General features: G+C 40.8%; 1 protein-coding gene across 8 annotated transcripts; it reads right to left on the bottom strand.

Annotated features, from left to right (window-relative positions):
- Nucleotides 1-1,968: 1,968 nt before the first annotated feature.
- On the bottom strand, nt 1,969-11,978 carry LOC109902174 (prenylated Rab acceptor protein 1-like). Of its 8 annotated transcripts, none has more exons than XM_031786571.1 (7): nt 11,859-11,962; nt 11,199-11,349; nt 10,940-10,963; nt 10,569-10,814; nt 10,214-10,311; nt 4,492-4,593; nt 1,969-3,077 (listed from the first exon to the last, which is right to left on the bottom strand). In XM_031786571.1, the coding sequence occupies exons 2-7, from the start codon at nt 11,312-11,314 to the stop codon at nt 2,986-2,988; spliced, it is 678 nt and encodes a 225-aa protein (XP_031642431.1). In that variant the 5' UTR covers nt 11,315-11,349; nt 11,859-11,962; the 3' UTR covers nt 1,969-2,985. The 8 variants fall into 8 exon arrangements, with proteins under 8 accessions (XP_031642431.1, XP_031642432.1, XP_020353894.1 ...); XM_031786572.1 differs by having other exon boundaries at nt 11,199-11,293; XM_020498305.2 differs by having other exon boundaries at nt 10,569-10,781; nt 11,859-11,957.
- Between the last annotated feature and the right edge of the window lie 394 nt (nt 11,979-12,372).

The raw sequence follows: 12,372 nt of genomic DNA, 5'->3' as shown, positions 1-12,372 counted from the left end.
AAAAAAGCACTTTCGTTCTCCCCAAAACATGTTTAATCCTGGAGTAAGATTAATCTGGGCTAAATAGATGTGTTCAGTGGCTAAAATCTGCTATAGTTATTACTGCAGGTCAAATAAACCTGTCATGGGGGTATGACAGAGCCTGTACCTGCACCTATGGTTTTAAACACACTCCCTCTGTTCCTCACACATTTAGGGTTTGTCCGTAATGGCACCCTATTCCCTATATAGTGCACTACAGGGAATACAGTAGTTGCCATTTGTGATGCAGCTTTCCACAACAGGGATTGTAGTAGGGTGGGAGAAATGTGAGTAAACGCTTGGCATTGATCGAGATGACGAGGTAAGCGTAATGGGTGGGTAAATGCTATTTACAAAAGGTGTATAAACTGCGTTGACACTCTACATCACTGACACTCGCTCTCTCTCACACAGCCCTCCTCCTAAATTCCCACATGTCCATGCAGTGAGCTCACTGCAGTGTGGCTCCTCCATCTCCCCCTCCGCATAATAGAATATCGATCGCCTGGCTTTGCCGCAGTGTGCAGTATGCCAGTGAGGGAAGTGTGTGTGTGGATGGGTGAACCTCCAAGGTAATCTCCATGGCAACCTGTGCATGGTGTTGTCTTGATGAGCAGTGGACAGGGGTCATGTATAAAGGGGGGAAAAGGGGAGGTGGTGAGCACTGCGGTATCTGAAGTGTCACACAAAGGGAGGGAAGGACAGGGAGGACATGGAGAGAAAGGGAAAAGTAGGGAAAACTACACCCTATTGTGGGGCGGCACATCCAGGACACAAAAGGGCCTACAAAGTATTGCAATTTTGGCACATACAGTGGGGCAAAAAAGTATTTAGTCAGCCACCAATTGTGCAAGTTCTCCCACTTAAAAAGATGAGAGGCCTGTAATTTTCATCATAGGTACACTTCAACTATGACAGACAAAATGAGAAAAAAAATCCTGAAAATCACATTGTAGAATTTTTATGAATTTATTTGCAAATTATGGTGGAAAATAAGTATTTGGTCAATAACAAAACTTTATCTCAATACTTTGTTATATACCCTTTGTTGGCAATGACAGTTTTCTGTAAGTCTTCACACGGTTTTCACACACTGTTGCTGGTATTTTGGCCCATTCCTCCATGCAGATCTCCTCTAGAGCAATGGTGTTTTGGGGCTGTTGCTGGGCAACATGGACTTTCAACTCCCTCCAAAGATTTTCTGTGGGGTTGAGATCTGGAGACTGGCTAGGCAACTCCAGGACCATGAAATGCTTCTTACGAAGCCACTCCTTCAATACCCTTGCTGATGGTAGGCTTTGTTACTTTGGTCCCAGCTCTCTGCAGGTCATTCACTAGGTCCCCCCGTGTGGTTCTGGGATTTTTGCTCACTGTTCTTGTGATCATTTTGACCCCACGGGGTGAGATCTTGCATGGGGCCCCAGATCGAGGGAGATTATCAGTGGTCTTGTATGTCTTCCATTTCCTAATAATTGCTCCCACAGTTGATTTCTTCAAATCAAGCTGCTTACCTATTGCATATTCAGTCTTCCCAGCCTAGTGCAGGTCTACAATTTTGTTTCTGGTGTCCTTTGACAGCTCTTTGGTCTTGGCCATAGTGGAGTTTGGAGTGTGACTGAGGTTGTGGACAGGTGTCTTCTAATAGTACGATTTCTGGATTTTTTTTTTCTCATTTTGTCTGTCATAGTTGAAGTGTACCTATGATGAAAATTACAGGCCTCTCATCTTTTTAAGTGGGAGAACTTGCACAATTGGTGGCTGACTAAATACTTGTTATGCCCCACTGTATACTGTATATAGAGAATATACACACAACCTTTAATACCCTTTAATGTAATGTTTTAAATCACCACAAATAAATATGTGCAAAAGGGACCCAAATATTTTAGAATTCATGCTTGGACTTGAGTCCTCACACAAACACACTCACAATCGGACACAACACAATATCTTACAGGTAGGATAGTTTATTGCACTTCCCAATTGTCATAAAAAAAAATTAAAAAAATAGCATGACAAGTATGAAATATATTTAAAAAAAATAATATTGACATTTAAAGCAGAGCTAATAAATTATGAAAAATGACCCAACAACACTGCACCACATGCCTGCATACAACTAACAGTAGGATTTAAACATGATGCTTTATCACCATTAGGTATCTGGGATATCCACCAAGCATTGCTTTAAAGTAAATGCAATTTGTCTAAAAGAACCATTTCTTCTAGTTGGATAAATACATTGTAAAGCTGCAAATGGCACTTCTTCCCTAGTCAGAGAAGTGTTGGCGATTTGATGCCACTTGCCTCATCCAGTTGCTCATGTGCTCACTGTGGACTAATTCAACATCAGCTATATAGGATTTTTAAAATTTAAATCTGAATTATTACTGTGGCGATGTTAAAGCTCTTTTTAACATTTCAGGTCTTGAGTTGACATTTTGTATTATTAGATATCCACAAGGTAACATTAAGCAGAAGGTACAGAGGCATTAAACAAAGGGCTGACTGATACTTCACGGGAAGAAATGTGTATTAAACACAAATCGAGAGGTATCAGTTACATTTGGAAAAGACATACAGTATGAAGTATGTGGTATATGAACATCTCAGTCACTCTGTGTGTATGACAGGCAATCCATATGTCTAAATTGAGTATTATTGTAGTTTTAAAAGAGTTGTAGAGGGTCAGTAACAGCAAATCACTTCAGAGGCAAGAGAAGGTGCATTCTGTGTTATATTATGAAAAGGTAAAAGGTGAGTGTTGAGGGTTCACACAGAGAAAGATAGAGGCCTCTAGTGGCCAAAAGGCTGCTTTAGCATGGGCAGTACCATTGAGGGCTTCCACCATTTTAAAGTAATGACCCGTGTGGGGATTCCTATGGGTTGTAGCCTCAATGGCACTGCCAATGCTCACAGATGCAATAATGGCACAGATATAAAGATTCCTCTATCGCTATGCCTTCACACAGGCTCCATGAAGAGCTCCTCCATTTCCGATCCTCCCTCCAGCTCTCGGAAGGCAGCGTGAGAGCCAATCACAAACATCGTCGCTCCTGAGTGAGATGAGAGACAGTCAATCAAATGGAAGAGATAGGAGAGGCTGAGGGAAAATGAGAGTAAAAGCCTAGGTCACACATTTAGGGCTCCATTATGAGAAACCAAACACAATGCTTAATCTTAGCACTATATCGCTATCATTTTACCATTTTCCATGGCGGGAATTTAAGGGCGCAAATTCTAGTGGTGTCGTAAAAAGTAATATCCATGCCTCAATTGTCGCAAGGCTCAAAAATCCTTCTTTAACCTATCTACACTGATTGAAGTGGATTTAACAAATGACATCAATAAGGGATCATAGCCTTCACCTGGATTCCCCTGATCAGTCTAATTCGTGGAAAGTGCAGCTGTTCTTAATGTTTTGTATACTCAGTGTATACGCACAACTTTGGATATCACCCCCATCTCAAAGTCGAATGGTTTTGCCGTTTGGAAGGCATTCATTCTTCTTTTCTCCGCAGTGTGCCTCGCAAAAGTGATTCCTCGTTATGAAATGATCAACTTTACCCTATACATGTAAAAAAAAAGAAAAAAAGACCATATACACGGACTGTTTAAAGCAAAACTACCAAAACTATTGCTGATGGTGAACAATCAAAGTCAAATCTATGGTAAGCTCCGTTCAGCAGGTAAAGACAGACGGGAGTTGCGTCTCCGGTAGCTTACTTTTATTCTGGTAAAAAATAAATAATTCTAGCAAATTACAGAGGTTGTCACTCAACTGATATAAAGCCTAATATCACGCAAGCCGTTTTAGTATTTGAATACTGAAGATGCCCGCAGATGAGCAAGATCAGGTACAGGCCGTCAGCAAACAAAGCTGGGCACAGTGCGCAGTTTGACAAGGCAACTGAGAATTCTTGGTGTTGTTTGCAAACAAAATTACTTGTAAAATCAATGACTGTCAACCACAGGAGGTTGGTGGCACCTTAATTGGGGAGGACGGGTTCATGGTAACGGCTGGAGCGGAATGGTATCAAATACACCAAACACATGGTTTCAATGAGTTTGATGCCATTCCGTTTGATGCCATTCCATTTGCTCCGTTCCAGCCATTATATGAGCCGTCCTCCCCTCAGCAGCCTCCACTGCTGTCAAAACAGTTACATGCTTAGTCCGACAATGAAGGAGAGGATGTGTCATTTGTCACAAAATATGAGGTACCTTCGGAAGGTAGAAAGTATGTAATATGAGCAAAACATGTTAGTGACTCTTTTTGACTGATGTAAGCTACATTTGGATCGGTTTGGGCTGCCATGCAAATCCGTGAATGTTACATCCCTAATAATTTGTCTCCTTCAAAGAAAGATTCATTTGAAATACATTCCATAATGCATATCTAGAACTATGCCAAGATTTATCCCAGGTCTGATGTGTAAAGTAAAGAGTGAGATGGGGGTTGTAACTTACCCAGGACCCAAAACACTGCAGCTCCTGCACCAGCCAACCAGAACACAGGTAAAGAGACCGCCCCAGCCAGACCCAATTGGTGAGGTCCGGTCACCTCTTTTCCTGTGGGCAAAATAAAATCACTCAGAGTTCAAATACTGGTCACCCTACACCCAAATGATGGATTGATTTCAGTGCCAACAGAAATTACATTTAAATTCCATAAATGATGAATTTGTATTAGATTACTGAATTTGAATTTTTCAATTTGTAATTTGTTTAAAATAAACTGAAATGAATAAACATTGCATTCGGTTTAAAAATTATATTTCAATTTAATTGAATATTGAAATTCAATATTTAAATATTAAGTTTCAATATGGTATATATTGCATTCATTGTCTGTATATCTCTGTGGTAAACAGAAGCCATTGTGGCATGTTGAATTTATTTCCTTCCTATGAATTTGGCACTAGCGTTTGAACCATTTTGGCTATAAGCTATTATAAAAACTTTAACAGCAGGTTGAAACTGAGTGTAGAAGATGGTCATTGTGGATGATGTTTCAAAGACTAACACAACAAAATGGACAGCGCTTTCTAAAGCGATGATTCATTCAAAATACCCATATGCATATTAGAGCCTATGCATAGGCTTATGAGCCCAAACCCGTAAAAAAAAAAAGAGAAAAAAAATGAATTCAAATTATGATTGTGCCTTATACAATACATAGCCTACCGCATATTACACATGGCTGAAAAACATCCAACAAAACTGATTTAAGATGTCTTTGGTACATACAGTTGATGTCGGAAGTTTACATACGAGTCATTAAAACTCGTTTTACAGCCACTACACAAATGTATTTTTAACAAACTATAGTTTTGGCAAGTCAGTGAGCACATCTACTTTGTGCATGACACAAGTCATTTTACCAACAATTGTTTACAAACAGATTATTTCACTTGTAGCTCACTGTATTTTACTTACAGTAAGTTGACTGGGCCTTTAAACAGCTTGGAAAATTCCAGAAAACGATGTCATGGCTTTAGAAACTTCTGATAGGCTAATAGACATCATTTGAGTCAATTGGAGGTGTACATGTGGATGTATTTCAAGGCTTACCTTCAAACTCAGTGCCTCTTTGCTTGACATCATGGGAAAATCAAAAGAAATCAGCCAAGACCTTAGGAAAACACTTCCACAAGTCCGGTTCATCCTTGGGAGCAATTTCCAAATGCCTAAAGGTACCACGCTCATCTGTACAAACAATAGTAGGCAAGTATAAACACCATGGGACCACGCAGCCATCATACCGCTCAGGAAGGAGACGCGTTCTGTCTCCTAGAGATGAACGTACTTTGGTGCGAAAAGTACAAATCAATCCCAGAACAGCAAAGGACCTTGTGAAGATGCTGGAGGAAACAGGTACAAAAGTATCTATATCCACACTAAAACAAGTCCTATACCGACATAACCTGAAAGGCCGCTCAGCAAGGAAGAAGCCACTGCTCCAAAACCACCATAAAAAAGCCAGACTACGGTTTACAACTGCACATGGGGACAAAGATCATACTTTTTTGAGAAATGTCCTCTGGTCTGATTAAACAAAAATAGAACTGTTTGGCCATAATGACCATCGTTATGTTTGGAGGAAAAAGGGGGAGGCTTGCAAGCCAAAGAACACCATCCCAACCGTGAAGCACAGGGGTGGCATGTTGTGGGGGTGCTTTGCTGCAGGAGGGACTGGTGCACTTCACAAAATAGATGGCATCATGAGGATGGAAAATTATGTGGACATAATGAAGCAACATCTCAAGACATCAGTCAGGAAGTTAAAGCTTGGTCGCAAATGGGTCTTCCAAATAGACAATGACCCCAAGAATACTTCCAAAGTTGTGGCAAAATGGCTAAAGGACAACAAAGTCAAGGTATTGGAGTGGCCATCATAAAATCCTAACCTCGACCCTATAGAAAGTTTGTGGGTAGAACTGAAAAAGCATGTGTGGGCAAGGAGGCCAACAAACCTGACTCAGTTACACCAGCTCTGTCAGGAGGCCAAAATTCAGCCAACTTATTGTGGGAAGTTTGTGGAAGGCAACCTGAAATGTTTGACCCAAGTTAAAAACCATTTAAAGGCAATGCTACCTAATACTAATTGAGTGCATGTAAACGTCTGACCCACTGGGAATGTGATGAAAGAAATAAAAGCTGAAATGTATATCTCTACTATTATTCTGACATTTCACATTCTTAAAATAAAGTGGTGATACTAACTGACTTAAGACAGGGAACTTTTACTAGGATTAAATGTCAGGAATGGTGAGATACTGAGTTTAAATGTATTTGGCTAAGGTGTATGTAAACTTCCGACTTCAACTGTAATTGTTCAAGCCTTTGAGTGCTACGCTCCAAAATGTCTATCCATGAGTCTGGGAGAGATTGTATAGCCCTAGGAGATTATGTTGGTTCATTGACTGTACAGGGGGCATACAGGTAGACTGCAATTATAGTGAATTTGTATTGGATTTTGAATAGCCTAGTAATAGGGATTTATTTTATATTTTCATAAATAATTGGGTCGGCACATTATCTTAAACTACAGAATATCTCACCACCATGCGTTTCCATCTCCTCTCTCCTTTATTTCTCGAGGGTGCAGAGGGGCTGTCAACAGTTTTGTGAAATATATGTTCCATTGCGAAAACATGTTATTATCGATGTTCCCAAACAGATTCCACTTGGTTTCCCAAATTAAGCACTGGGTAGTTGCAGTAACAAGGTTGGAGAGCCCATGACACAGAGTTCGGGAGGAATAGCATCTGTCGCGCAACGAGAGCATGCTTCTCAAACAGTGGTTGATGCGTAAAAGGTGTTCCTCTATGCATTTCTCAGCAGTTCATATTAAGCACAGCTCCGCTATAAAACCGAAGTAGCCTACCAGGCATCATTGAAAAACGGACCGGCGGGAGAGCGCGCAGCATCCATTCGCTATTCGAGTGCATACAGATGACATGTTTTTTTCCCCCTGCCCCTGCCCATTTGATAATGTGCCACTCTAAATCTAAATGTTAAATATTAGTAAAGACAAGATTAAATTGCGAATAGTCTGATGGGTGAAAATATGATTACTTGATGAGAGAACAGCTGTGGCAGCCTGAGGCAAGGAACAGAGCACAAGCTTTCTTTGCGACTTTCTCGAAACATCAATAGCCTATAGTCGCATATGTGTTTTGATTTCTAAGACATTCCAAGGTTTGTATCGGTCACAACTAAAGTTGCCAAATAACTCTAAACATAGACCTAAACCCTTTTTCAAAGGTTCACTTTTATGCTCAACATAGCCACTTCTCACGCGCACTCGTTCTGGAATGGAAAAATACCCTGTCCATTTTATTCAGCTGAGTTCAACTATATTCTTCTGACTATGGCATGGAGCATGGCCAGATGACATAGAGTAGGCCAACTCACATTCTGTTCTTCTTCAGAAGAAACGTGTTGTAATGTTTCTTAGGACCTGACTGAAATAAAGAATGGATTTATTGTGATGGTGTATATTAAAATGTATTTATTTCACTTTAAAAATGTAGATGTTCCAAAGGCGCACCTCAGCGGCTTGTATGCATGGAGGCCTGGAGATGCTCAACGTGTTTCTGTTCATTAACGGTCCTGATCATATATTTTACCCAATAGTGGAACTCTAACATGCGCAAATGTAATGTTATGATGGACATGGCTTTGTATAACCAAAACATACACAGCTCAACAAACTAATGTGCGGGTCCTGTGTGACTCAAATGAACGAAAACGAGTCGAGAGTTGTCTGAGAGTTGCATGGTCTGGCACACAGGAGACCTGGGTTAGAACCCCATCAGTCAAACAAGCACGTCTTCAGGTCTCAGACAAGGTTGCGCATCACATGCATGGATCCCCAAACCAACTCTGTTGCACTCTCATTAAACAGGCTGCACAGATCTATCTGCTTCTGTTTGCCACTGAAAGTGTTGTTGTTGTGCAGTAGGCCTGATTTCAAACCCAGTTACAATGCATTCAGAAAATATTCAGACCCCTTGACTTTATCCACATTTTGTTATGTTAAACAATTATTTCAGAATAAGGCTATATGTTCCTGATCAATATACACACAATACCCCCGAAATGACAAAGCAAAAACAATTTCCATGAAAAATAAAAACTGAAATAAGTATTCAGACCCTTTACTCAGTACTTTGTTGAAGCACCTTTGGCAGTGATTACAGTCTCGAGTCTTCTTGCTACAAGCTTGGAGTTTCTCCCATTCTTATTTACAGATGTCTGATCGGGTTCAAGTCCGGGCACTGGCTGGGTCACTCAAGGACATTCAGGGACTTGTCCCGAAGCCATTCCTGCGTTGTCTTGGCTGTGCTTAGGGTCATTGAACTCTGGAGCTCTGTCAGAGTGACAATCGGGTTCTTGGTCACCTCCCTGGTCAAGGCCCATCTCTCCCGATAGCTCAGTTTGGCTGGGCAGCTAGCTCTAGGAAGAGTATTGGTGGTTCCAAACTTCTTCCATTTAAGAATGATAGAGGCCACTGTGTTTTTGGGGACCGTCAATGCTGCAGAAGTTATATGGTACCCTTCCCCAGATCTGTGCCTTCGACCTCATGGCTTGTTTTTCTCCTCTGACATGCACTGTCAACTGTGGGACCTTAGATTAGACATTTCCAAATCATGTCCAATCAATTGAATTCACCACAGGTGGACTCCAATCAATTTTAAAAACATGAAAGATTATAAATGGAAACAGGATGCACCTGTAAAGCTGTAACGTAACAAAATGTGGAAAAGGTCAAGGGGTCTGAATACTTTCCGAATGCACTGTTTATTGGTGCTGTGATCTCAGTATGAGGTCAAAGTGGTGTTAAATGTAACCTGGGAGGTTCGATGAACCAGGCTCTTTTGAGTAACCTTGCTGGAGACTTGAAAACATGATAGCTTCCTAAACTCACCCCTATGGGCTTTATCTAAGCGGGCTAACAGTCTTGTTACATGCAGGAGGCCTGGTTCGAACCCAGTCAGTCACAACAGCAAGATTAAATAGGGAGTGGAAAAGCTTTCCTTGGAAGGGCTTTAACCAGGCTATTCAACAGGGCTATTCAACTATATTCTTATTGGGGGTCAAATTTTTGTGAGACTCCCTTCTAACGTGTCCTGCGCGGAACATCATAGATGGGAACAGAAGGCACGTCCATGTTTCAGAGAGCCTAACCTATCAGGAATGGGGTCATAATAGGTTACAGCTCAGATGCTAGAGCCAAATTCATAGGAAGAAAATAAATTCAACATGCCACATTGGCTTCAGAAACCGGCAGAAGTTTCTGTTTACCACAGAGAGCATTTGATTCTTTCCTCTACCTTTCCTGGCTGGCAAAGTACCAGGATGTTGGTCTCTGGTTTTGAATCTGAATTTACTGAACTGAATCTGAATGCATCTGAGAAGTTGAATATATGAAACTTTGATCAACTTGATAGTTTGAACTAGATGCATAGACAATGAATGCAATATCTGCCATATTGAAACTGAATATATAAATATTGAATTTGAAGGTTAAATAAAATAAAACAACGCAATATTCATTCAATTCAGTATCAAATCATGAAATACAAGAATACAATTATTACATTTGTGCATTACATATTCAAAAATATTACATTCAAACTCAATATCCTAATACAAATTCACAGATCATGACTGCTTTACTCACCAAAGACGACCAGTTTAGACTCCAGGGACTTGAGGTGGATGATGTAGAAGGCACCAACAAACACTGCCAAAGCAATCAACAGCATGGGAGAGCTGATACTGAGGAAAAGAGGGGGAGATTGGAAGAGGAAAAGAGGGGGAGATTGGAAGAGGGAAAGAGTGATCGTTTGATAATCCCAGATTCTAAATAAACTCAATCCAGCATAGATCTCAGCCTATTCGAACCACTGAGATTTTGAATTTGAAAATAGACTGCTGTCAGCAGCCTATTTTGTCTAGATGCAATATGTAAGTACTGTGTTTTTATATTCACTGAATACAACAGTGTCTTTAAACTCCTGTCCCGCAGCTCTTACATGCAGTAGAGGATGAGGCCGAGGAAGATGAAGGTGTAGTTGCTGTTGTAGGTGTCAAAATTGCGCACCACCCTCTGGCACAGTTCACCAAAGTTGCGGGGCTTGGTGAACTTCCTATGATCCACGAAACCACCCCAGGGACGGATAGACGCACGGCGACGATCAAACCACTCCTTGGCCACACTGGCCGAGAGGCCTTTGGGCAGCCACAGCCTGTGAGGCAAGGCAGAAAGCCAGGGTGGTAAACTAAACAGGAGGTATGGGGAGATGGAATAATTTTATAGCATCAATTCAAGAGACTGATTGATGGTGGACAGAATGAACAACAACACATCATAGCCAGGCATAATACAAGGAAAGGACAAACTGACCCATCTAGTTCCTTTAGTGGTAGGCTAGATTAAGAAAGAATATGAGACAAATTCAGATCACAATTGTCCTACAGACACAATAATAGCCACAGAAGAATGACAGTAAATAAAATGAATTCGGACCGGAACTCGTCACCAACCATGATCCCAGAGGGATACATAGTGCTACAACTCATCTAGCTCTCCAGGAACAGGATTGGCAAGCCATGTACTAGACAGATGAACTAACAGATAGAGCTAGAAAAACAGCGGCACACACTTTCCCACGACACCTCCGGATCCAGCAGCGTCGGCTGGCTCAGCACTGAAGAGATCCCCTGCCTTGGAGTCCATGTCTACAAGGCAGTTCTCACCCTTTGGGACACCAGATGTCATTAGAGTAACTGATGCCGATGTAGGAAAGATGTAGGCTAAAATATAATACGGCAGTGACAGAAAATAGACAGAAAGGGTTAATGGCACTGCTTCACAAGTGATAACAAATCCTCTCACACAACGCAAAACTACACTTTCAATTGTTGTAACCAATGAATAATGCACAGTGAAAAACCTAGAGACTGTAGGGAGTCTGGGGTTACGGAATGGAAAATGTTTGTCATCGTTGATGGGCTTGCCCACAGACAGTTCAATTGCCACATCGTTTAGTTAGCTAACGTTAGAATATAAATAACTGAATCACAGAAACTAGCTAACACACACGTTGTTCACTGTCATTACTCGAAACCTTGAATATCTCCCTTTTTTACATTTTTTAAATAGTAAATAACGATTCCTGCCGAAGAAGCCTTAACAACAGCCACATCACCATTCCTTCATGTCAATTATTGCTACGTTTAGCCACTATTCTATCATTGCATATGAAAACGAATAGCTACAAACAAAATAGTTACATAAATCATATTTTTGAAGGCATACTCACAGTTGATTAAAATGTTTACTGCTGTGCTCAGAAATACAAAAAACACATAAATGTACTTCTGCTGTGCTGTTGCTCAGCGGATGTGCCGTGGAACGAAATTGGACGCTGGGTCTAACTTCCGGTAAATAAATAAATTATGGATTTCAAATTAAAAGTCAAAAATAGGATAGAATACTTTTTCATGTGAACTTGATCAAGACCATGTCTTTTTATTCATTTATTACTGGAAAAATATGATCCATTTAACTGGAGTAGCTATTTATGAAGAGTTATCAATGAACATTATGTAACAGGAATGTCCAGGTGAACAAAAAGGAGAGCAGTCGTTGATGAAGTCCAATCAAAATCAATCCGGTTTAATACAGTACTACAGGAAACACCCACAGAACAGAAGCATATACCATGTCTAACGGTCCTTATATATTAATGACACGGCACTGAATGTTCTGTAAACACCAGCCAGTGACTTGTAGGAAGTCACATCAGCTGCTACATAATCACACAGTGTCACAGA

This window comes from Oncorhynchus kisutch, linkage group LG13 (assembly GCF_002021735.2).
Source record: "Oncorhynchus kisutch isolate 150728-3 linkage group LG13, Okis_V2, whole genome shotgun sequence".
Classification (NCBI taxonomy): Eukaryota; Metazoa; Chordata; class Actinopteri; order Salmoniformes; family Salmonidae; genus Oncorhynchus; species Oncorhynchus kisutch.
The sequence above is the reverse complement of the archived record's forward strand: the minus strand, read 5'-3'. Positions and strand labels throughout refer to the sequence as shown.